Genomic DNA, 25,171 nt, shown 5'->3' with positions numbered 1-25,171 from the left:
AGCAAAAATCAAGGGTACAGTGCGGCACTTACTATGCAAATAAATGAGGCCAATTTATGAAGAATTTAAAAGCAGAACTGGAAAGCTTATCATTTAATAAAAGAACTTGTATTACAGTCATTCTTGTGTATTTTACAGTAATTTTAGGGATTATAATGTTTTGTTGTCATGACAATGAACTAAAACTTAATATAACATTTCATAGAAAAGGTTAGTAAGAAATATAAATTCATGTGTGGAAGCTTGTGTATTATTTGAGCTGTTTAAATCATAAGTTTTGCAGTCATTTTTGGGATTATGATATCATGTTAACATAGTAATTTAACATATTAGCATATTATGTCTCGTGGCTATACTTTTAAAACAGTGAGTATTTTAACGTTTATTAATTGGATTTATTTACTTCCATTGCAATTGCCTCACTATAACCCAGATCTTTGCTTTTTGAAGATTTTTTTTTAATAAGTAGCCTATTTTGCCACATATGCTATCAATTGTACTCAACTTGTTTTGAACCTGGAATATTCCTGTTAACTCAAGTACTTAAAATGAATAAGACAATATTTGGCACACGTGGTAAACACTATGTGCGCATTTATATGTCACAAGCTTCAAATTAGAATATATTTTTTGACATGCGCACATTGCACGAATATACAGTTTCCCACTTTATTTCAACTTTATTTCGACCTTTCAGTTGAGACGAGTGTAATGATGAAAACATGTCTTTAAAGCCTCTGTGAGCGAACGTCTCACCTTGATGCCCTCGATACGGAAGCCTAGCGTGGCGGTGGAGCTGATGGTTTCCCTCCACTGCATATAGCGAGGCTTAGTGACCGCTTTCTGTTCTTGCTCCTTTGCCGTGGGGGCATCGGGATCCACCTCGATCATCTTCTGGTACATGTCAGATCTCAAGCTAGGCTTCTTCCTGGCTTTCGTCAACTCCTCTTCCAGATACGTCCTGCAAGAGGGGAGAAAAATGACCCACTGGCTCAGTTTCTGTCATTTAACTTGTTGCTTGTGTTGCATCATCAATCATATTCTGTTGAAATTTGTAGTGCCAACTAAAGTGTAGTTAGTCTTATTAGCTAATGGCATGATAACTAAATAAATATTTATTCTCCAACTTGACTTTTCTTGGAAAACACTCCCTTAGAAACTGAGAAGCGCACTGAATGTGTGTGAATCTGAAAGCATCACATTGTTTTGTTTGGCCAGGCCAGTAAGGATTCTGTTAATATCCTGACCATCTGGTTATCTCTATATTTGTCCATGGCTGCTGCCGTGTTTCGGTCAGGCTTGCAACAGCAATCAGAACAGTCCCGGGAACAACAAAGATGAGAAAGTTGAAATGTGAGAGTAGGGAAAAAAGTGATGAGCGATGGACGATGCGTTTCATGGTCTCCCTGCACCAGCCGCAAACATGCACCGCTATCTTTCACCAGATTAGATGACAGAGCTGATCTGCTGCGAAATCTCTAGGGAGTGAGGTCCTTGTTCAAGTTCTCTGGTGCTTGGAATGTATAACATCTGTACAAATAATGGGTCAATGGAACTATTAATTTTAAAATAACATACAAGATTTTCAGCAGTGGACATGCTGTTGCATAAGTGGAAGATAAGAAAAGATGAAGATTCCGTTTTTGCAGGGAGGGGAATTTTTGCCGTACTTTATTTTAGTTAGTGATTTATTGATGAATTTCTTTCTTTCTTGCTCTCTCTCTCTATTTCTTATATTATACACAAGAGACAAGAAACTATTTTCAAGTTCTTCAGGATAGAAGAACTTGTAAAACATTCTAGATAGTAAAGTATTATTCATAAACTATTATAGTATTTATTCTTATACTATTATAGTATTCATATTTTCAATGTTCAGTTTACTTTTTTAACTTAGTTTTATACATTTTTAGTTTGTTTTAATAATTTTGTGCTTTTGTCATGTTTATTAGTTTTTTATATTTCTATTTAGCTTTAATTAATTTGTATTACTTCATTTATTTTTGTTAGTTGCCAACGCATCATTTCTCTTAAAGTTTTTTAAGTTAAATTTAGGTTAGGTCTTTTTTTATATATCTCCTCTAACTCATTATATTCATAATATTTTAATAGTATTTTATTTTATTTCAGCTTTATTTCAATTAATGAAAACGGTTTATATTAGTTTTAGTTCTAATACAATATACTGTATCTAAACTAGAACTTAAAAGTAAGTTAAGTTTCAAGGTTATATACAGTCAAAGAGCATTACTGAATGGTTGCTAAGGTGTTGCTGGACAGTTGTCAAGGTGTTGTGGTTGTTGCTATGAGGTTAATGAGGTATTCTGTGTGGGTGCTAAAAGGTAGGTGTACTGGTTTTGTGGAGTATTATATAATGTAGAGTGCTATATTGTTGCTAGGTTATTCTGAGTCAGATTTAGGTGGTCTCTAGGTGGTTAATAGGGTGTTATTGATCTTTTCGAGGGTTGTAGATAGATTTTTGTGAAGTAAAAGGTTAGGTGAGGCAGTGTAGCAGCAAAGTGGTCAAATCTCAGTAACTGACCTGACGCCCATCTTGCAGTCCATGACACAGGGTAGGTCAAAGTCTGCCAGCAAGTCCTCCATCTGATTGTACCTCTCTCCATCCTTCTCTACATCTCCATGGTAGGCAGGAACGTAGGGCTTTAGCACGTCTCTCATTAGCCTATCGAGACATTGCTGCTCACACTCACAGTGTTTCTTCAGGATGCGGCCGTTAGCTCCAGCTTTGAAATTGCCTAAGGAGAGCAGAGAGAGACAAATGGCAGTGCATTGCATTCTCAGCATTACCACAAGGGATATGTAGCGAGGATTCTTTCAAATATAAAGCAATTTACTATGCACTGTTTTGAATGTATGGCTTAGATTCATGAAAACTTATGCAACATCTATGGCTCCTTTTTTAGGCCTACCTGCATGGCCAGCCAGCTGGATCCAAGGGTACTTCTTCTTGAAGGACATAACAAATGGTGACCAGTGCACCATGTTCTTGATCTTCTTCCATGATTTATGCTGTTCAATGACAAAAAGAGAACAAGATGAGTCCCCATTTAAAGTCATGAAATCAAAATTGGCTCGGATATACCTCGCAATAGGGAAGAAAAGACTATTTCAACTTCTAACTTTGTTATAAAACTAAAACAGTGATGATATAACACTAAATTAGAATGATATATAAAAAAAAATCAAGAAAATTCAGAGTTGCCATCACAGGAATAAATTACATTTGTTAACTTGTAATAATATATCAAATATTACTATATAATATATATATATCTTGCCCATGTTATTTTGAACAAGTAATTACTTATATAATGACATTTGGCAGGTGGGGTTCATTTTCCTACAACAAAACCCAGACTTGCACAACATGCGGGAAAATAAACAAACAGGTCTTTTGCATGTATTTACATACGTTTGCTGGCACTCCTACAGTGGTCAGTGCTGATATCATTGTTTACACAGCATCGTAAATTTATATACAAACATAAAATCAGATATCGCACATAAACAAATGCCGAATATGTGCAGTTGCATTTATTTTTCCAGGTTTGCTTTCCTGCCAAGGTGAACCATTTCACCTGGAACCATCTCAAAATGTTCTTGCACTATTTGGACTTACTCGCTCCCTGCAGAAAACTCTGTTTTCTAGTTCGAGAAAAGCTGCTCTGTTGAGCCATTACACTGTTATTCCACTTCACTAAATGTCCTTGAGTGAGAACTCTTTAACTCTCCATGTTGGCATGGTAAACACATTCTTCATTCTGCTCTCAGTGATAGATTAGGGGTTTCCTCGGGTGACCAGGGAAACCTCTCTCCCCCCAAGCACATTTTGAGCCAGCTCTCCCAGGAAGAGCACTTCAATGCTAGACATGCTATGACCACAAATCAGCCCCCTTCCCAATCTAGAGAACCTGTCTGGCCAACAAACACAAGCCACAGAGTGAATTCAAAATATGTTGAGAGGCGCTTTGTCATGCATTAAAAAAGGGCAAGCTGTCAACAGATTCGACCATGAAAAAACGCTTACTATCAATCAAGGGTTTTAAAATGCATTAAAATCAGAATTAAATTACAGTGATTTATCAGTTGACAGCTGTGACAGCTTTTTCTTCCTTGCTATTACATCATTAAAGGAATAAAATTCTGTTATTATTTATTAATTCAGCTACATGTGGTTTCAATCCTTTGTGACACAGAATGTGAAATTCTCATATTATGAAAGTGAATATATAGAGCTCTAAAATGACACACACAAAACACTTATCTTTGACTCCATATGACTTCTGCATTATATTTTAGGTCTTCTGAAGCCAAGTGATAGCTGTGTGACAAAAATGTAAGCCTTTTTTTTTTTTACTGGAAATCCTCCTCTAGTAAATAACTGCTGTGAACTTGAGAACTGAATCAGTCTTTTTAATAAAATCATTCAGATCCATTTATGAAGCGATTCAAATGATTCATTGAAAAGATTTAGCTAAATGAATGTTAAATGATTTGTTCACAGACTGGATGTCAATTCTTCTGTCATGCAAAGGAGAACTAGAGTGGATGTCAAGATTTTTAGTGAATACATTTTAATCTGTTCCACATGCAAAAAATATCACATGGCTTCATGAGAACACTTTTACAGTTTTAGGGTGTTTTTTTGTCATTTTGGAGCTTGACACATGTACATACAGTTGATAACATATGAGAATGCCAGTTTGATACAACATGAGGGTGAGTAAATGAAGAATTTCTCCCTGTATGCCGAAAAGGTCTGATTTAATTTAGTCTAGAGAGAGGCCCATAAAAGGTATGAACCATCATCTGAGAGCAGCAAGAGTTTTATCTGTCACATGAAGGTTGTCCTGTTCTGCTCCAGTGGAGGAAGACCGTTCCTCCCGCCCTTAAGATGCTGTTAGAGAGGGGTCGGGAGCTGTAAGGGCTGGTTTGCTTTGTGTGTAGGGGACAGCCATGTCCCCTATCCTCACCCCTGGAGACAATTGTGGAAACTCAGTGATCCAGGGGTCGCCATCGTTGCTTGAGAAAGTAGAGGGCTGATGTTAATAAGATTGTAGCTATAAGTGTGTGAAGGTTGATGAGCCATTTCATAAATGTCCAAAAAGCGAAAACAAAAATTCACATGCCGTATCTGAATACAGTGCTTAGTTATAAACATTTTAAACTTTGTATTATTACAATAATTATTGTTAATATTATTATTTAAAAAAAATATATAGTGAAAAAAAAAACTTTTTTTTAACAATTTGCTTAAATGTGTCTGCTGACTAGAAGCAACATTGTGCAACAGTGGAATAGATATGGATCTAGAGGATATGCATGTCATAGATGTAGCAGCTATAAAGAATATTGCAGATGTCATGTTATTATTTTTTTCCTTTTTTTATCCATATGGATATGAATGTAGAGAATATGCATGTGGTTAATGCAGCCGAAATAAAGAATATTGCAGGTGAGGTTTTATTATTTATTATTTAGGTTCCTTTTAATTTGTATTTTTATAATAATTTTTTTTTATACAATATTAAATGTTTTAGTATTTTCTACTTTTAGGTTTAAGTAAACATTTAATAAAAAAAATGAGCACAATTCTGTCATTTAGCAGTTTGTTTTCAGTATTCTGACATCAGCAAAATCATTGGTTTATTTAATTCCGTCGCAAAGTTTTGCATTCAGATAACATACTTAAAAAGGACACCTTAAATATTTTTCAAAAATGTTATCATTATTTACTATTTTATTGTTTAAAAAAATAATACAAATCCACCAAGTGATTTATGAAAATTACTTAACAGTTTTTTTTTCAGCAGATTAGCTAAGATTACTGTGACTGAAGAGAGAGGTCTGATCTGTTAAATAAAACAATATAGCTACAGTACGCAGAGGTTCTGGTTAATATTTAAGCATTTGACATGAAACAGATGCTGATGGTGTGCTGTGGTTTGGGCCACTGCAGAAAGCACTTAAAAACCCAAGGATTGAAGGACAGGTAGTGTTTGCCAGACATTAAGATCTGAAGACCACAGGGTCCTAGTGTACCTCCTGATGACTACACAAATTAAAGTTCAGTGGAAAGACAAAGTGGATCTGAGAGAAATTTCTATAGTGAGGTAAATATTCAGGATGTGGGAAAACAAAACAAATGGAAAACTCGCAGGAAGAGATGGGAGTTGTAGAGTTAATTAGAGAGCAACAGTCATGTCAAAATGCCCACTGTGTAAAACAAGCTCTAGATCATAAAGACTTCTAAATGTGTCTGACACACAGACTTTCACAGCTTATTTGCTTCCATGAAAAATTGTGAGATTTACGGTTGTAAAAACACCTAAATCTCATGTGGCTTTAAGCCAATAGCAGAGTTTTTAAAGCATTTTCTGCTGTGATTTTTGGGGAAAATATGCAAAAAATTGTTAAACTGAGCTATACTGCACTCTTATTCATAGATGAAAGCATAGTCAAAAATATTTAATAACTGAACACTCAAAGGGCCAGAATGTGATTTTACAGTCCAACTACAGAGAAATTGAAGCAAACCAGAATCTATTACCTGTAACGCTTTGAGCACCGAGATGATTGACGTAGCACAAAAAACCAGCACGGGGACGATCAAATCCCAGATGTGCGTGATGAAAGATGACATGGTAAAAATCGGTAAAATCATACACTAGTGTGCTGCGTGCAATCACAACGTAAGCTGGAATTTGAGTGAAGGAAAGTGCAGGGTAATGTGGATTTCTCATTTGTTTCCATACAAAGCATTCAAAAGCACAAATGGCCCATGCAAATATGCTGGCAGGCCAAGCTCAATGTGAAGAGACCACATTAAAACTCTATGGCATGCCTGCGAAGGCCACGAGCAATGCAAATGTTCAGTGTTCTTTAAACTCACCTGTAATTCTAAGAGTTTGGGATAACATGAGAAACAGCTTATACTATATAACACCTGCCCGTGATTTTGGTTCAAAGATTATATCTGAAACCCTCGAAAACAAAATGCATTGCTCTGTCGCATCTGCACTGTAACAATTTTTAAAAAGTTTTAGCTCTTAAAAAAAGGTGGCAGTTTAATTATTTTTAGTCTATGTTTTGAGTAAAATGAACTTGATACTACTTTTGCTCTTTTAATGTGACTAAATGGGTTTCATGCGTAGGTGTCGATAATGGGTCTGTGGTGTGTTAGTCAAGAGGGTCAGCCATCTGAATGTTTATAATATCTTTAAATAACTAAAGGACAGTGTTACCAGTGTTTTCAGACTGAGATGAGGTCAGCACCTTGTTTTGACATCACCAATGTGATTTGTGAGAAACTGACTTCCTTTTCCCGAAACGGGATGATGAATGAGTATTGCAGACCGATGATGAGAAAGATTTTCAAAGATTTTCAGTACAGATTTTTACAAGAAATTACAGAAATCTAATCATAATTTTAAAGGAATAGTTCCCCCAAACATTGTTATAACTCACCTCTGTGTCATTTTAAAATTGTAGAACTTTCAATCTACGGTGGAACAACCCGGGTGAGTGAATGATGACAATTTTCATTTTTAGGCTTAAGATTTCATCGTACATAAGAGATTACATCAATCACAATGTATTTTAGGAGCTAAATTTTAGGAGGTAAATTTGTTTTGAAATCCTGAATCGTGCTAAGGTTTGATGCAAAATACGAATTTACGAATCTGGTAAACAAGCCTCTCTAGACAGGGTAGCTTGCAGGGTCTGATATTTGCATGCAGAAACACATTTGCATGGCTTAGTTTGTGGTTGGAGAAATACTTAAAGGGTTAGTTCACCCAAAAACAAAAAAAATCTGTCCTTTTCTGATCCCTTTGGCAACCCTTTTCCATGCAATTACAATGAATGATAACTGAAATCTTTGAACATCAAAAAGGATGCAAAAGCATGGCAAGCATCATGAAAGTATCATAAATGTGGTCCATATGTTATCTTCAAATACTTTACTTCATAGATTTAAGTTATATTAACTGAATGGAATTAGTACTATTAACTTTATTTACCCAAGTTATCTTAACAATAAGTTATTGAGTTACTTGGACACAAATCAAATATTTTTAATAAACTTAAATGATTTAAGGCAGTCGGTTTCCTCAAACGGTTTGAGTTGAACTAACTCATCAGGTTTTACAGTGTAGAAGTGAATAACATTTACATTTAGCAGACGCTTTTGTCCAAAGCGACTTACAATTTCGGACTAAGTTAACTCAAGAAGTGCTCAAAATACAAAGTTCAGGCATTGTTCAGAGTAGCATAAGCCCGATAAGGGAGAATTATAGGAAAGGATTTTTTTTTATTTTTTTTTATGAGGTTAAATTGGACACTGCTGCTTCTTACATGGATTCTCAGGACTTCTGGTTTCACACAAAGCTATCATACAGTACTATCATACAGCTTCAGAGGAATTGGAATATACTTTTATAATATTTTGATGGTGCTTTTTATGGTTCTTTAAATCTTTTTTTATTCCAGGGAAGAAAAAACGTCCTGAGGATGAGTATGATGGCAGAATAATCCTTTTTGGGTGAACTGTTCTTTTTTTGTTTTAGTAAGAATTTTAAAATCAACTCCAGATGTAATGAAAAGATGAGGAAAAAAAATGAGGTTAAAAATTCAGGTGTGCTTATAATCACACTTTCTTTAGAGCATTACTCATTACAAGATTTCTTTCCAATGGAATGTATTTGCTGCATGAATCGGGCAATCAATTTTACATTCTGAATGTATTGCGGTTCATTCCCTGGATTGCTTTGCTCATTTTATCATAAGCGTGTAAAAAAAACAGAATATTGAAAATGTGTTAAAAGACAAAACTCTTTTAAGTTTGTGTGGTGAAAACTGACATCTTTAATAGTATTTGATTGCACGCACAACAGGGTCAAAAGGAGAACTAAAGGTAAGCGACCTCCACTCTGATGATAAGTGCAACATCATCTCAAAACCACAAAAGTTTCCGACGGCAATGCACCCTGGGAAACACCAAGCGCCAATGAGTTCAAGTAGATGTTTGCATGCACTGCACCACTTGAAGACTATCAAGTCATGCTTATTTTACCGAAGACCACAGATTGTTGCTCTGTAAACATCAACCCGCAATAACAATCAAAGCAAAGCCTCTGAACGAAGGAGACATAATACTGCGTAATCTCAAAGTGAGCCTAATAACAAGACTTAAGAGTTTTGCAGTCTTGCCTTTCTGGAATACCAGAAAAATAAACTGTCCCGTAGAGGACGTAAAAGCAACCGCTCATTTAGCCCTCCCTCCCATCTCAAACTCTTCTCCCTTTGCTATTGTATAGAGCCACTATCAATGGCTCAGGGTTTTGTTAATTTGGGCAGCGGAAGCAGGAGCGCCGTATCGCGAGGGGAACACTCCGTGGCGCTGGGTCGTGCCATTGTTCTGATAAGGCCAGGGTGAGCTATATCGAGCACAAGGAAAGGGATGCCGCTCTTAACAGCATCTCCTTGACCTCACGGGTGTTGTTAAAGTTTCCACTGAGCACTGAGGGAGGAAGTGGCTTTTAACCCCTCGAGAGGAACCTCTCTGCGAGACAGGAAAGTGCATAGGGCTCTGAGACAGTATTTTCCACATCTACAAGCAATACTCAGCAACATAGCCAAAGACTGGGTGTTATTTTCTGGAGGCCTCACAGCCACCATTCCCCTTAAGCACCTAAATCCATCTGTGGTCAATGTAGCCAGCCTTACCACATGCTATGACATGTTTTCTGTATATATATATATATATATATATATATATATATATATATTAGGGCTGTCAAAAGATTAATCGCGATTAATCGCATCCAAAATAAAAGTTTGTGTTTACATAATATATACATAATATATGTGTGTGTACTGTGTATAATTATTTTGTATATATAAATACACACACATGCATGTATATATTTAAGAAATATTTGCATACATATACTGTATATATTTATATGTAATTTATATTATATATAAATATATTTTTTTATATATAAATTACACATTTTTCTTAAATATATACAAGCATGTGTGTGTATTTATATATACAAATTTAATTATACACAGTACACACACATATATTATGTAAACACAAACTTTTATTTTGGATGCGATTAATCGCGATTAATCTTTTGACAGCCCTAATATATATATATATATATATATATATATATATATATATATATATATATATATATATATATGTATATGTATATGTATATGTATATATATGAATATATACAGAGAAAACATGTCATAGTTTGTGGTAAGGCTGGCTACATTGACCACGGATACGTACAAGCATACTTTTATATGCTAATGTTTCTCAGAAAGACATAATGCTTTTTTATATATATATATATTATTTTTTTTCTAAGTATATATCTATTATTCTTTTTGTGCATTTGTGAAATTAAATCTCGACTCGCTCCGGTTATCCAAATATCAGCAGATGTGGTTGGTCACCAAAAATTATACAATGTAAAATGGAAGTACAGTCTACTTTATAGTGGAAGAATAGTCTACATTAGATCATGTACATGTTTAAATAGAATGAACTTAAGTTGTGACATGATGTTAAAGAGTTGTATCATTATCAAGTTATTAGCTCATTTGAACTTAATTGAACTGTACAATAGTTTTTCCATTTTCATTTTCAATAGTTTCATTTACAAGCCTGGCAAAGACATGAGGATGGTTGTTTTGCTTTAGGCTAGACATCTTCAGGTATGTATTTGTAATTATTGTTCATTCATTTTTGAGTGTCAAATGTCACCTAAATGGCACTTGAAATGATGTGACATGCTTAAGCGTAATGATTTCTTAGGAAAAGGTAAGACATTTAGGATATGCATCCATATCTTGAAAATCCTGAGCTACAAGTTTCCATTGGCAAGTCAGGTACATGTCTAAATTCCAGCAGACCATGTCTGTTCAGAAAAACATGCATGAAAAAATGGGTCCAGAAATTGGGTACAGCTAGACTCGTTAATACTCTTAGAGGATATTAGGATATACAGCTCAACACTTGTCAGATAGTGTTATTTATCATGAATTCCTCTTTGACAGTTGAGAACGAAACCGTCATGTTCCTTGACACTCCCGCCCTTTCAAAGTATGTCATAGCTGTTCCTGCTTGTCCTGAAACCGGTCTTTTCTCATCAATGACAGGAGAGTTCTTTCACAGAAGTGAGACCTCCCATTAAACTGCCGTTTTACTGCACCCTATGTACACAAAGGTGTAAAGCTGCTATAAGACGCCAAGTAGAAATTTGTATTATTTGCTCCTTGTGGGATTCATTGAAATAAAATACACCCTCTTCTTTACATATTTCCTTGTTTGAAGATGACGTATAATGGAGTAGGGGTGGGTCTGCTATGCAAGAGAAAATGTACATGACATAATTAATAGCTCTGCCCAGAAACATAGTGAGCAGTCTACTGCTTACATAGGGAGCTTATTAAATAGGAAGCGTCTTAATTGGCATAGTAAAGAGATCAACAGAATCATTTTGGGCGAGGTTTAATGTAAAGTGTCTAAAGTGAATGTAAACAGACAAAAAATCGGTAATGGTCAAAAAGATAAGATCTGTGCATTAAGACTTGCAGTGTAAACACAGTTTAAGTAAGCGGTCAGTTATTCAGTTCAGTGACGCAAAATGCCATGACTGACCAATTGGAAGCAAGCATTCCACCGAGCCGTGCAATAAGGAAAGGCACGCAGGTTTTAACAAGGGGAAGGGAGTTGCAGGCCTGGGTTACGCCTGTGCATCAAAGTCACCACTTCAAGAGAGTCTAGAGAAGTGCAGGGGGCATCAAAGAAGTAGCTCACTGCTCATTTCCAGGAGTAAACCATTACACACATCTGTTTCTCAGAAAGGCAGTCACAATAACATTCCTTATCTCAGCCAGCTGTGCTAAGAATGCCTCATCTCATTCTGTCTCTTTTTCTGTTTGCAAAATTAGTAGAAGTAAATGTTAAGCTAGCTTTAAAAAAAATAAATAAATAAATATTTAACTCCATAAAAGAAAAACTAGAGCTTTTTCCTTCCATATTAAGTGTAAACAACCACACATTAGTAGTAGAAGGGTGGTTTCCCCATATAGTGTTCTACGGTGTATACAAGTGAAGCCTACTATTTTAAAAAAGTGGCCAGCGCAAAAAAAAAAAAAAGGCCGGTGCACTTCCTGTCTGTTGCATTTGAAACGGCTCCCTCCAGCAGCACTGCTGCAGCAAAGAACCCCAGCTGTTTGAACCAGGCATGCCTTGACGTCAGCTGGTCGCCAGGCAACCGTCAACCACAGGGGTGTTACATTTTCCATTGCTCGTAGCCTTCAGATCCTCCAGTGTATCATGCTACAGCACTTGTATGCTCACAGTTGGGGCGATAGAATCAACCTCACACAAAAACTGTTTGTGTTGGGTTGGCTCGCACTGCGCTGCAGGAGTGTACGAGTTCAGAGCAAAGCCACGCTAAGACTGAACAAACACTCAGAGCTTGTTTTGTCAGTCTATATCTGGTTGCTGCTGAACATTTAAACTTTATTCAGACAACATATTTAGTATTTTTGGCTTTAAAAAAAGTGCACTTAAAACACTTTGTCCTGTCTTTGTTTTATTGTTCTAACATCTCAGCTTCTGGCTCAACCAGTGGCGTGAGTTTGGGGGCGGGACTACCTGTTAGTTTGACAAATGGAGGATTGGGACAGGGTAAAAAAAAGAATTTGTGAAACCTGTTAGAAACTATTATTTTTTAAGTTCCGTTTGGTCCCACTAGTTGGTACCACCATGTAGAAGATATTACACAAAACAACATTAAAAAAAGTCAATCTATTTACTTTTTTACTGCACATTCTCACTCCTATTGATATATGATCTATTGGTGCATATGCCAGTATTCATTAATGTGGTATATATTGGGTTAATGATCAGTATTGTTAGTGAGGGCACTTCAAAATTGTGAATAATTGTAGGTGGTGGTGCCATTTTATCCAAATGCACATTAGCTTCTTTTCCATTAACTAGGCTTTAAAATGTATAACACATATGCTGCGTAAACATTTGGTCCGATTTTCCAATTGGTCTGAACAAAAATCGCAGATGGGCTAAAAGAAAATACAAATTCACTCTCTGACAATAGGAGGATCTTTGTTGACATCTTTGTACGCATGCGCGAGTGGTTGTGTGGCAACAAATCAAACAGTATTGCGGGCTGTAAAGACGCGACGAGCACTTTCAAGAGAGTTAGCGGGCAAAATCCACAATATATAAGCACTTTAACATCTGAAGACCGGAGGAGGTTTGGAGAGAAGCTCAAAATTTGTATTGGTGACAAAATCGAAGTTATTCAAAGCCCATATGAGATCTCCGCTGACTGTGCGTGCAACTCCCCAAACAGTCGAGGCATTTATACTTGACGCAACTGTTTTGTTTTAGACTGAACACCAGACCATACAACTGATTTAGACGCGCAAACTGGGTGATGATGAGATGTACTAATATCCGTCTGCTCGGGCAGATTCGGCTCAAAGTCGTGCATCTGCGGGGGCGCGCGCGCTGTTAAGCCGAATCTGCCCGAGCAGACGGATATTAGTTTTTTTTATTACCTTCGCGCTCATGCGGACGCGTCGAGTATAAACAAGGTTTTACAGCTCAGCCACTTGTTTTTTTTTCATTTTTTTTTTTTGCAAGTGGAAGATCTTGGTTTACATTTGGACTTGGATGTGATCTTATAAGCTTGAAAAGGTTGGTGACCATTGCATAACGCAAACCCAGTCAAACATTTGACTGCAGTATCTTCTATTCTATGCGCTTTATAATCCGGTGCGCCCTGTATATGAAAACAGTTATAAAATAGGCCATTCATTGAAGGTGCGCCTCTGCTTATAGTGCGGAAAATACGGTAGTCTGGGTGCTGTGGATCGCGGTTTGGGACACCTGAATCAGAACGCGAAAACATATGACTCGGTTGATTTGACTCAGTTTTATTTATTATTTTTTATTTTATTCAATCTTCTATAAATACATCACTAAGACGTAGGCCTACCATGAACAAAATGAGCCTCACAAACTCGATCAGTAACGTTAGGAATCCAGGCTTCGGAGCGTCCAGGTTCAATCGCCTAATTGCACGCAACCATTTCTTTCGTTTTTCGCGATCCTTTTCGGAGGAAATTCGAAAAAACTTTTTATCAGGCCCCCAACGAGCCGTACAATCGACCACACAGCAAGAGTGAACCATCCTCTTCTCTAAATCCTCCTCCAAACGTGCAAAACAGTCAAATTACAGGTATCTAGCGGTGTTTCCTGCCACACGATTCCCGTGATGCAACGCGGCAAACATAAACAATGACGTCACAAAAGATCCGCCTATAGGTGGCGCATATGGAAAGGTAGAAATACAGCGGTTATGTAAATGAAAAACAATTAGGGCTGCAACAAGTAATTGATAAAATAAATAATAATAATGAAAATATTAATGAATGTGTTATACTAAGCACTTTAAAAAAACTGTATTTTTATGAGGGCAGTAAAAGGACTATTGTGGACTATTGTTAACATTTACTCTATGCTTTTATTTTTCTTTATTATCATTTAGTAAATTAATTTCTGCTTTCAAATGTAAGCAATTGGTTTAAATTGTAACCCTGTTTTTGCACAAAGTGTTTAATTGTACATAGCCTACATAGATACAATCACTTAGCACATTGTTTGAAGGACAACATTGAGCAGAATGTGGAATTTTGTAAATAATGAATCCATATTAAATTAATTAAATGAATGTACAATACATTTTTATTTTTATTTAATATTTTGTATTTTTAGGGGATTTTATGGTACTAAATTATATTTATGTAATAGTTATGATCCATTTATTACCTGTTAACCACTTTTTGAGCATTGACCGGAAAATTAAATTTCCAACTTAAACTGTCGAGGATCTTGAATGCTTTGGAGCACAGACTTTAGTTTAGTATATTTTTAAAGAACACACTTTAGATTATTGCTAAAGTGAGAAAAAAAAAGTGAAGCTAAAAAATGTTATAGAAGTTTAAGTTTATTATTATGAAAAAAAATACTATTTTAAAAAAATATACTAAGCTTCCCATTCATTTCCAATGCGGTCATTATTGTGTGTGTGTGTGTGTGTGTGTGTGTGCGTGTGTGTGTGTGTGTGTGTGTGTGTGTGTTCACTAGGGCTGACTTCTAATAGTCGAGGATTCGACGATTCGATTCGGAGAGGTCTGATTCGACTATGAACCTCATAGTCGAATACATGGGCGTCAGTTTGGTTTGAAATGTGCTGGGGACAGAGATGCATTCGCATTTTCAGAAGGGCTGGGTACCATTTTTATTTTATTTTTTCAGGTCATGTTTTGAAAGACGATGTCCTGTAGCTTACTAATGTAAATAAATAAAAATGTATTCAAAAATCTGCTTCACATTTTCAGCAGGGCTGCGGAGCGGCTGTGAGTTGACTCCACACGGTTCTCATGTGCGTTAAAAAGCTTTACATGGTTTAATGTACCTAAACAATGATAACCAAATTCCCCTCTCATGTTGCTCCACATAACCACTTAAAATGATAAAAAAAAATCGAACCCAGAGTCCAATTATTATGGACGTTATCTGATATTAAGCGTTTCTGCTTCACATTTTCAGCAGGGCTGCGGAGCGGCTGTGAGTTGACTCCACACTGTTCTCATGTGCGTTAAAAAGCTGACTCCACACGGTTCTCATGTGCGTTAAAAAGCTGACTCCACACGGTTCTCATGTGCGTTAAAAAGCTGACTCCACACGGTTCTCATGTGCGTTAAAAAGCTTTACGTTGTTTAATGTACCTAAACAACGATTACCAAATTTCCCTCTCATATTGCTCCTCATAACCACTGAAAATGGTCAAAAAATCGAACCCAGAGTCCAATTATTATGGACGTTATCTGATATTAAGCGTTTCTGCTTCACATTTTCAGCAGGGCAGCGGAGCGGCTGTGAGTTGACTCCACGCGGTTCTCATGGGCGTGAAAAAGCTTTACGTGGTTTAATGTACCTAAACAACCATCACCAAATTTCTCTCTCATATTGCTCCTCATGTTTATGAAATGTTATGATATATGTGTGATATATATGTGTTTTTTTAGCTCTTTTGTTTGAAATGGAAAAAATCTAGCTGCTATCTAAAAAAAAAAAAAGAAAAAAAAAAGGTTCGACTATCAGTCGACTACGGCAAAATCTAACGAATCAGATTCGACTATGAAAATCCTTAGTCGAAAACAGCCCTAGTGTTCACATAGAAAGTGCTAAACAAAGAAATAATTGTCAGATTAATTGGTTGAATTAAAATAATCATCCGTTGCAGCTCTAAAACCAGACTCCCTTTCAGTTCATAATGCTCACTTATCGCTATCCAATCAATTCTCAAATGGTGACTTATTAGGAATAATTCAATGATTTAATGTAAACTAATATGAGAACAACAACAACATTTCCCAACAAAGCGGCACTCATGTGAGTGTGTTCATTCAGTTAGCACAGCATGTATGACACGAACATGTGTGCTACACACACTATTTCTAGAAAGCTGTCCACCCACTCTCTGTTGCCAACAACCTACAGCAATCCACAGGCCTAGACATGCTTCATCATCTTGTTCAAATTTTCACATAAACTTTAAAAGCCTTTTGGGTTTACATGAGGGTTAAAACAGCTATTAATATGCCAGAGCTTATTAAACTGCCAATCATTTTAGTGTAACGTAACATCATTCCAATATTGACCTAATACAGTCATCATCAAGGCTTACATAAGCAGAACAATTAGAGCACGGTATTTAAGCTTTACATTCCAGAAATGTGTAGTGCAAATAGATAAAGTAATACTCTAAAAAACAATGGTTTTCAAAAGGTTTTAGTTTAAGACCCAGATTTTACACTGGAGTGGACATACCATAGTTGTTCAGACATTGAAATTATTATTTTATTTGTATAATTTTATATATTATATTGTGTGTACTTCCTTCCTAGCAAAATAAATAGGAAGTTGATTAATCCTATTTATTTTGCTATCCTAACTATACATGATTATAGTTTTTTCACAATGTTACCCTCATCTGACCCTATAAGTCACACCAAATGAGAACCACTGCACTGAAGTAAACTAACCTGAATCATGCAATATAATGCAGCTCCACGCTTTGGTAAGTAAACAAAAAGTGGCAAAGTCTTGCAATGTAAATGCTCACAGCTTTGCTCACAGCAAGCTACACTTGCTGTTGGGTTTGCTAGAGCAAGTAACCACAAGCCTCTGTGCAGAGACAGACAGACAAACACACACATGCACAAGGGTTCTTCCCTCATCTGATTGACACAGGAAAAGGAGACACCATATCAGGGGAGATACTGAGCATGCAGAAAAGTGAACCGCATCTCTGACTTGCACTGGAACAGTGTTATCTTATGCATTTCATCTTTCTTAATAAATAGAACTTGCCGCATAAACAACAACAGTGCATTGCAACCACTTAGTTAAAGCAGCAGGTAGAACATTTTTCAAAAACAATTATTATTCTTAATAGTGGGGCAAAGCATAGCAAATGGTGCATTTTTTTTTTACACACTTAAACAACCAGTCCAGGTGCATTGCTCAAAGCACATCCTGGTGACACACCTTTAACCTGTTTGCAAGTAGGAAGTGCACAGAAAATGTAATCTTGAGAAACTCATCTGTGGTGTAGTTTCACTTTCTGTACTATTCGAAAACATTCACTGATCCAAAAAATGTATGAGTTTGCAGTCTCGCTAGAGTGAAATGTGCAACAGCTGTCAAAGGAACCAAAGGAACCGTGCTTGAGGGATCCCCTCTGCTGAGCACATGGGACGTAATTAGCAGCAATAAACCACAACACACAGCTATTAGCACTTAAAAGGCAAGCCCACTGGAAACTTTTCTGGGTCGCTTGTTTGACTAAAAGCACTGATAACAAGTTTGTGGTTTTTATCACTCTTCATTTTTTCCGAAGGCCCAGTGCAGCCCACAAAACAAACCACGCTGCAAGTGTTTGTAGAGTAAAATGAATACAGATATGTTTATTGCTCATGAATTTCACCCCATACCGTGTTACTGTGAGTGGTGAGAGGCTAAGCAGAACCATGAAATGTGAGATAAACCTGTTTTGGAAAAAAGAATGAGATCATTGAAAGCATCTGTCTTGCCATTTTTAGAGTGATAACCCTTTGGAAAATTTCCTTGTGATAACACTTGTGATCCCTCAGAGCCTGGAAACAACCAAAAAATAAAACCTTAAACAACCACAGAATATTTCAACAGTCTAAGAACACAGTGTGAGCCAAAGGGCTTTCCTACAAGGCTGCCTAAAGAAAAGAAATGAGACCCTAAGAACACACTAGTCTGAGCCAAGACAATTTCTGTAATATATACACAAAAACATGAACTGAAGTCATCTAAAAGCGTCAATACATGCTAACTGAAACATAGACTATAAGCTAGGGATGTGCTAAGAAACTACATATTTATTTTGTTTACTGACTTTATTTCACAGAAGGGATAGGAAAGTACAGGTAGAGAGCGGAGAAGAACAGGACAGGGACATGACCGTGGACTGAGGTGATCCCGGATCCCTCTGTGTCAAGGCACCATTGACAAATCTGTTATTATCCTGGTTTCAAGTTCACCCGTCCCAAATCAGACACGGGGTTGTTCACATACGACACGTCCTTGCGCTCTAAAGCGGGTAGACAGAGCAAATAATAATGGAATCGAGTGCAAGGATCTCAAGATTTGTTTTTGTTTTTTTTACTGTTTTTTTAACGTGACAGACCATCTTGAAAATGCAACGTTGTCTGTGCCATAATCTTGTGGGCAGCAATCTGACATGCAGCTGTACCTCAGGCAACCCGAGTTCTGAGTCCTGACTTGTGGTCCTTTCCTGGTCCTGATCCTTTCTCTCCTCTCCAATTGTTTCCTGTCTATCTCTATAGTGTGTGTCCCATACAAATAATACAAAAAATATCTAAAAATAAGTCAACATCACTAATTGATTAGACTAGAACACTTTTTAGCAACAAAGCTTTAATTAGCGTTCTGACAGAATGCTAATCGACTAGTCAATTAGTCAACAACTATGACCCATCCATAATGTAGGCTAAATATAAAGCACAAATCCTTGTCATGAACTTGTGCTAGTCTAGAGTGCACCAGTAAATCTGACCAGTAAAGTGAGCAATAAAAAGCTCATTTTTATTGACTGTTCCCTGAATCCCAACCACATGCGGCTCTTCTAGTACGTCTGCCCTCTGAAACCAAAGCCATTCCATTGTAAATGCACATGTCCGGGAACAGCAAAGATTCCATCGCAGAAGTTCAAGGTTATCAAGTAATCTCGCCCCTTGTGATCACTGTGAATAGTTAAACAATCTTTTATGAGTGCTATCATTCCTCAGGACGCTACAATAGGATGTTTGCTCTCCTCCACTGTGTGTTTACAAGAAATAGACATCACATAAAAGGGATCTACGGCATAGATCCTGTGTGGCGAGCAGAGCCACATTATTCTACAACTTAGTGTGAGGCTGGAGGACTGTGTGACATCCATGTCTAAACAATGAGCTCCTCTGTAACAGCATGCTAGCTGCAGGGTCTCTTGGTGCGACTGCAAACGCAACATGCCTAAATAGGCGGGCCCACACATTCTCATGAGGGCAAACATGTCGCAGAGACAAGCGCAACCCCATAGAGAATGCGTCACACATGTCACTTCTACAGGACATGATTGTATTGAGGTTTTTTTTATAGCTGCTAAAGCAGCTGATTATCAGGTCTCCATGTTTCCATTACTTATAATGAATGTTTTGACAAATCATGAATAAAACTGAGATTAAGATACCATGGAATAGTTGTTGTCACTAACTTTACATGTACACCACTATTTGTTCCTCACTCTGTTTTGTATTTCGTTTAAAGGGCGGCCAACTAAAGTCAGAGAAAAAAGTCCATCTGACAGCAGGACACAGAAGTACCATTGTATGTGAGAATGTCAACAGTTACTCTGGGTGAATACAGACGAGCACTGAGCAGGAAAGCGCAAGGACAGTGTAAATGCACTGGAGGAAGTTGAGAATACACAAGATGAATTGTTGGACTGACCAGTATGTGTATCTCCTCAAGGTAAAATCTATGCCCCTGAAATCATTTCTGCCAATCATATAAATTGCAGACATTTTAAAAGCAAGTGTGTTTGAATCTGACTATAGCAATAATTTCATACACATGAGCTTATGAAGCATAAGCACATTTCATAAGCATTCTTGTATACAAGTTGAAATTCTAAAGCTATAGCTCAAACAGAAATGCATGGCACTGGCAACACCAAAGTCATGGGTCCGATTCCCAGGGAATGCTTGAACTGATAAAATGTATACCTTGACTGCAGTGTAAGTCACATTGGATTACAGTGTCTGCTAAATGCATAAATGTAAGCTATATTTGCTACCCATCAAACCACTGTCTTACAGGATCAGAGTGCTTCTATTAAAAGTGTGTTGCTTGTATTATTACTGTGTTATTAGTGTGTTGCTCAATACATATAAAAGGCTGTTGTGATCATGCAGAACCAGGTTCAGGTCCCGGTCCTCTCTGACTTCTTTTCTGACTTCCTGTACACTCCAAGAAAAAAAATTGCAAAAACTGTACCTTTAGGGGTATATGACAGCCTGTCACCAGGGAAGTACCCTTAAAGGGAGAACTGTTTACCTTATTTACCCCTTAAAGGATAATAATAATACTTTAAGGGTACATACTTACTACTCTAATGTACTAATATGGACCTTTTAGGGGTAGAAAGATACAAAGTTTTCTTTTTAAGGGTACTGGGTTTGTTGAACCCTTAAAGGTTTAATTTATAAACACATTTTTTGACAGTGTACTTTCCTGTCAATTATCCACTATCCTGTCTACTAAAGCCAGCAAATTAAATAAAAAAGGACATCATAGGTTGACTTACTGCTTTCTGTTGTGTCTGCAGGAAAGCTGGGGACCGCTCTGTGTCACTGGAGATGTCGTCCTCTGATTCCTCCCAGGACGAGGAGAATCCCGTTGAGGAGGCAGAAGAAGAGGAAAGCTTTCTCACGGCTCTGTTAGTTTGAGGACTAACCTGAGGCTCCGTGCCCTCCCCGCTGACCTCCATGCCGTGGTCCGTAATAATGACAGCAGGGATGGATCCCAGCTCTGGACTGACCCAGTCAGACTCTGCCTGAGTTACTGCTGGCTCAGCTCCCGGCTTTGTCAAACATGTCTTGGTCCAAGATGCTGAGCACTCGTTGGCCTCTGGTGAAGTCCTGGAGTGATTGTCGGTAAGGCTGTCAGCTTCGCTCTTAATTCCTGCTGATGTGCTCTCAAGTGGGCCGCCCTCTTCTGTATTTGGGTCAGCCCTGTCCTTCTCCTCACTGCTGACCTGCAGCCCCTCCTCCATGCAGGGGAAGCTCTTTCCATTTTGCAGTTCTTTGGGGATCCCTGTTGAGTGATCCTTGTTCTGTGTTGCAAGTGTTTCCTCTGCGAGTTGGACAGGGACAAAGTTCGGGGGAGTTTTCCTAGAAATTCGTGGGCTTCGTTGAGCCTCTCTGCTGTGAGTCTGAGCAGATATTTGGGCCTCAAACAGATCCACCTTCTTGTTCACCTCCACATTCTGCAGTTCCTTGCCACGCTCAAGTTGCTGAGCGGCACGTCGCTCTTCGTTCTCCTGTTCTTCCTCTAGGCCGGACCCACTGAGTCTGCGCACACGACTTCCCACATGCACGCCCAGTGATTCTGGTCGTCGGCATGGTGAAAGTGCCCTTTGACAACTGGAACCGGTACCTGTAGGGAAGACAAAGGCGTTGCCTGCAGACCCAGGGCTCAGGCTTCCTGGGCTATAGCTGCCCCCCAGTACCGGGCTAAATGTAGAACGACTGGGCACTGGGAGCACAGGCCTTCCTGTTCGAGGGCTGCTCTTATTGGTCAGGTTGTTGGGGTTCATCATTATCAGGCTGTTCAGAGCATAAGCTGCCATAGTGGCAGGCTGACTCTGTCCGTTTTTGCTCCCATTTAGGTCTATTCATCCAAGGTCCACTGGCCTTTGGAGCCAACCATTGTTAGGAGGGACCGAAGGAAAGCTGACACGTAGAATAAAATACAATCCCTGACTCCTTTCCTCATTCATATATTATGTCCACTTCTGGTTCATCCTTAGCAGAGGGCTGAAAAGAAGCACAAAATATTTTTAAATAGAAAATATCAAGTGTTAATGGTTTGTGTACCATTGTACAAAAATACTGAATGTAATGGCTGATTTAACAAGCAAGACTGCCTGAATGAATTACATAAATATGCGAGCATTTCAGAAATGCAAAAGTGCCTTGGGCTGATTATTGTGGTCACTCTCTTCATATTCATTTGCATGAAACACTTCTGCTGAACTACAGATAAAAAATGTCTCATGTGAATGCTTTGTTAGATTTTTAGAATTGTGTTGGTTTTGATTGCTATCAAGATGTTTCCGTTGGCCTCTGTGGTGAGACCTTGGCATACTGAAAACTTTTTAAGCAAGTTTTGCTTGTCTTTCTGTCTAATACTCTTTTATTTATTTGTCTGAGTAATCTTTACTAAATCGCACTGCTTATTCAGTTAGGGAGTCGTATTATGAATATGAACCCACAGTTCTAAGTGTGTTGGCCAAAATACTTCTTTCCATTTGTAGAAATATAAACAGCGCAGATCAAATACTGGAAACACTTACTACTAAAAGAGACGGTCAACATAACCTTTTATGTCTTCACTGGAAAAAAGAATGACTGAGGCTGTAATACAATACAACTTCATGTAAAAAATAATATTCAACATACCATAACCCTCATATCATATTTAGTTTGTCTTGCCAGTCTATAAATGAAAAGATAATAGTGCACTGCACAATAATTCTGAAATACCAAAAAAGTACCCGTGTCTAGTACCTTGTGAGGCTTCAACCCCGCTGATGTTAAACATCTGAGGATCTTGAGAAAAAACAGTCTGTGAGGTATCAATTAGCTGCTTCCATTTATAGCAAAAGCTATGACATGGGAAAAAGATTTGTTTAACTTGTGCACTGAAATTGAATTACCTCATTGGCTGAGGCAAATTATTTCATAATGAACCAGAACAATTTCCTGCAAGTTTTCCAAGTGGGACTAATTATTTTTGCAGTTGAGGCAAATGAGTTTAGGATCAACACACCAAAGAATGAAGCAAAGTATATTTGTATAGAAACGGTTTGGTTGCAAATATAGAATTTTCCTAAACACTACGTCAAGATCCTCACCTTCCAACAACTATATGCGAATTAAAACATCCACCTAGGAATTCGGTTGTTCGATTGAATAGCGATGTCTTTCGCATAGTCAAGATTTGTCTAAGAAGTTAGGTAGGATGGACAGATTGTGCTCTGCATTTTAACTCAAGGGGGGAGGTCAAGTTTGGAATGCACCTCCTCTCTCTGAACCCAACCACCACCCTTTTAAGTGATTTTAACGGTCCATTATGCTGTGACATTTCAAATGCATCTTGAGGCATCCCACGTCACTGGTGAAACACTACCATAGTGTGTTTCAAAGCAAGTGTGTTGTCTAAAATTATCAAAGGGGATCATAAAGCTGCATACTGCTAATATGAACTAAAATGACTCAAAGAAAATGACTCTCGTGAGGCTCAACAAAAGCCCTTCACTGAACTGCCTACTCTTTGGCATTCACTGAATTTGAATGAGCTGGAAAACACGTGGTGGGTCTTATGAACTCAGTAAGAAGCATTTGCCACATTCTTATTCCAATAACATTTTTATTCCATTGGGATTATTAACTAATTTATAAAACGCGCATGAAAAATAGGAACATTAATGGGTAGTGAACTCTCTCTGGGATAGGCTACAAATAAAACTTAATCACATCATGTATTGCAAAGGTGGAAAACATTACTATGCATTCACGCCCTACATTGATTGAGTGTATTCTGGACAGTTCGGACCTATATTTATATAATACAGAATATTTCAGAACAGCGGTGCCGATAACATAAACGTTCTATTGTCAAGTCATCACTACTGGAGCTTTCTCAGCAACTCCTTAACGAACTCCGAATTGAAAATGCTTAAACCTACATTATTACAGTGCCATAAACTGAACTAAACATAACTCTGCTGCTACACTTCGTGAAGTCAGATAGTTGAGTCTGGCTGTAGACGTTTCTAAAACAAAAAGTGAACTTTTACAGAATGCCACACCAAAGTCGGATGCTTACCTACAAGTCTCCTTGTTGCAGACGCTGTTGTTTAAATTGTCCGAGAAGCGCGTATTCGCGAATTCGAGACACGTAATAATAACTTGAGCTGCTCCACTTCTGCTACATTCCAGGAGTTCTTTCGCCAATTTAAATCAATGTTGGCTATAATGTCTTACTGTGTATCGCACGAGCTGTTCGACACCTCGCGTCAGAGCCGTGTGTTTGTTTAATGCACAAAAGGCAGGAAGGAAGTTAAAATGACAGTGAGTCTGAATTCAACGGAACAGGCAGAGCCTCCGCGAGCTCTTTCGCACATTCAGCGCAAGGGGAAGAAGAACAACACTTGATGTCTAAGACTTCAGCTCAGAGGAGAAGAGCTCTAGTTGATTTATTGCTTTATTTATTAGGCTGCTGAACATATTGATGTTTGTGTGTTTGGATGGTCTCTTGCTTTGCTTACACGTATTTTACAAATATGCCAGTCAATAGTCTGAAACCACTTGACTGAATGTCACTTGACTTGAGGCTTAAGCTTCAGGGGTTAAATAAACATCATATAGTAGCCTATATAAAGTAGTTAAATAAACATAATATAGTAGCATATATATATATATATACATACATATATACATATACATATAGCAGCAGATACATATATATATATATATATATATATATATATATATATATATATATATATATATATATATATACACTATATTATTAGGCTACTACATTCAGTCATACATGATTAAGTGTGTATGTATATACACTTGCTCAATTACATTTTTAAATGAATAAATGACATTTATAACTTTCTGCTAAAGCTAAAAA

The 25,171-nt window shown here is 37.5% G+C and overlaps 1 protein-coding gene across 1 annotated transcript in view; it reads right to left on the bottom strand.

Moving 5' to 3' along the window:
- Positions 1 to 24,581, bottom strand: part of itpkb (inositol-trisphosphate 3-kinase B) — a 30,413-nt gene extending 5,832 nt beyond the window's left edge. The window contains exons 1-5 of the mRNA XM_081378070.1: positions 24,356 to 24,581; positions 21,051 to 22,281; positions 2,931 to 3,030; positions 2,543 to 2,756; positions 757 to 961 (exon numbers count right to left, since the gene is read on the bottom strand). Coding sequence (XP_081234196.1) covers positions 757 to 961; positions 2,543 to 2,756; positions 2,931 to 3,030; positions 21,051 to 22,094 — 1,563 coding nt within the window. The 5' untranslated portion in view covers positions 22,095 to 22,281; positions 24,356 to 24,581. The remainder of the gene's footprint in view (positions 1 to 756; positions 962 to 2,542; positions 2,757 to 2,930; positions 3,031 to 21,050; positions 22,282 to 24,355) is intronic.
- Positions 24,582 to 25,171: the final 590 nt, after the last annotated feature.

The sequence above is a fragment of the Scardinius erythrophthalmus genome, assembly GCF_964197995.2.
Source record: "Scardinius erythrophthalmus genome assembly, chromosome: 11".
Taxonomy (NCBI): Eukaryota; Metazoa; Chordata; class Actinopteri; order Cypriniformes; family Leuciscidae; genus Scardinius; species Scardinius erythrophthalmus.
Note: the sequence above shows the minus strand (reverse complement) of the source record. Positions and strands in the feature narration are given on the sequence as shown.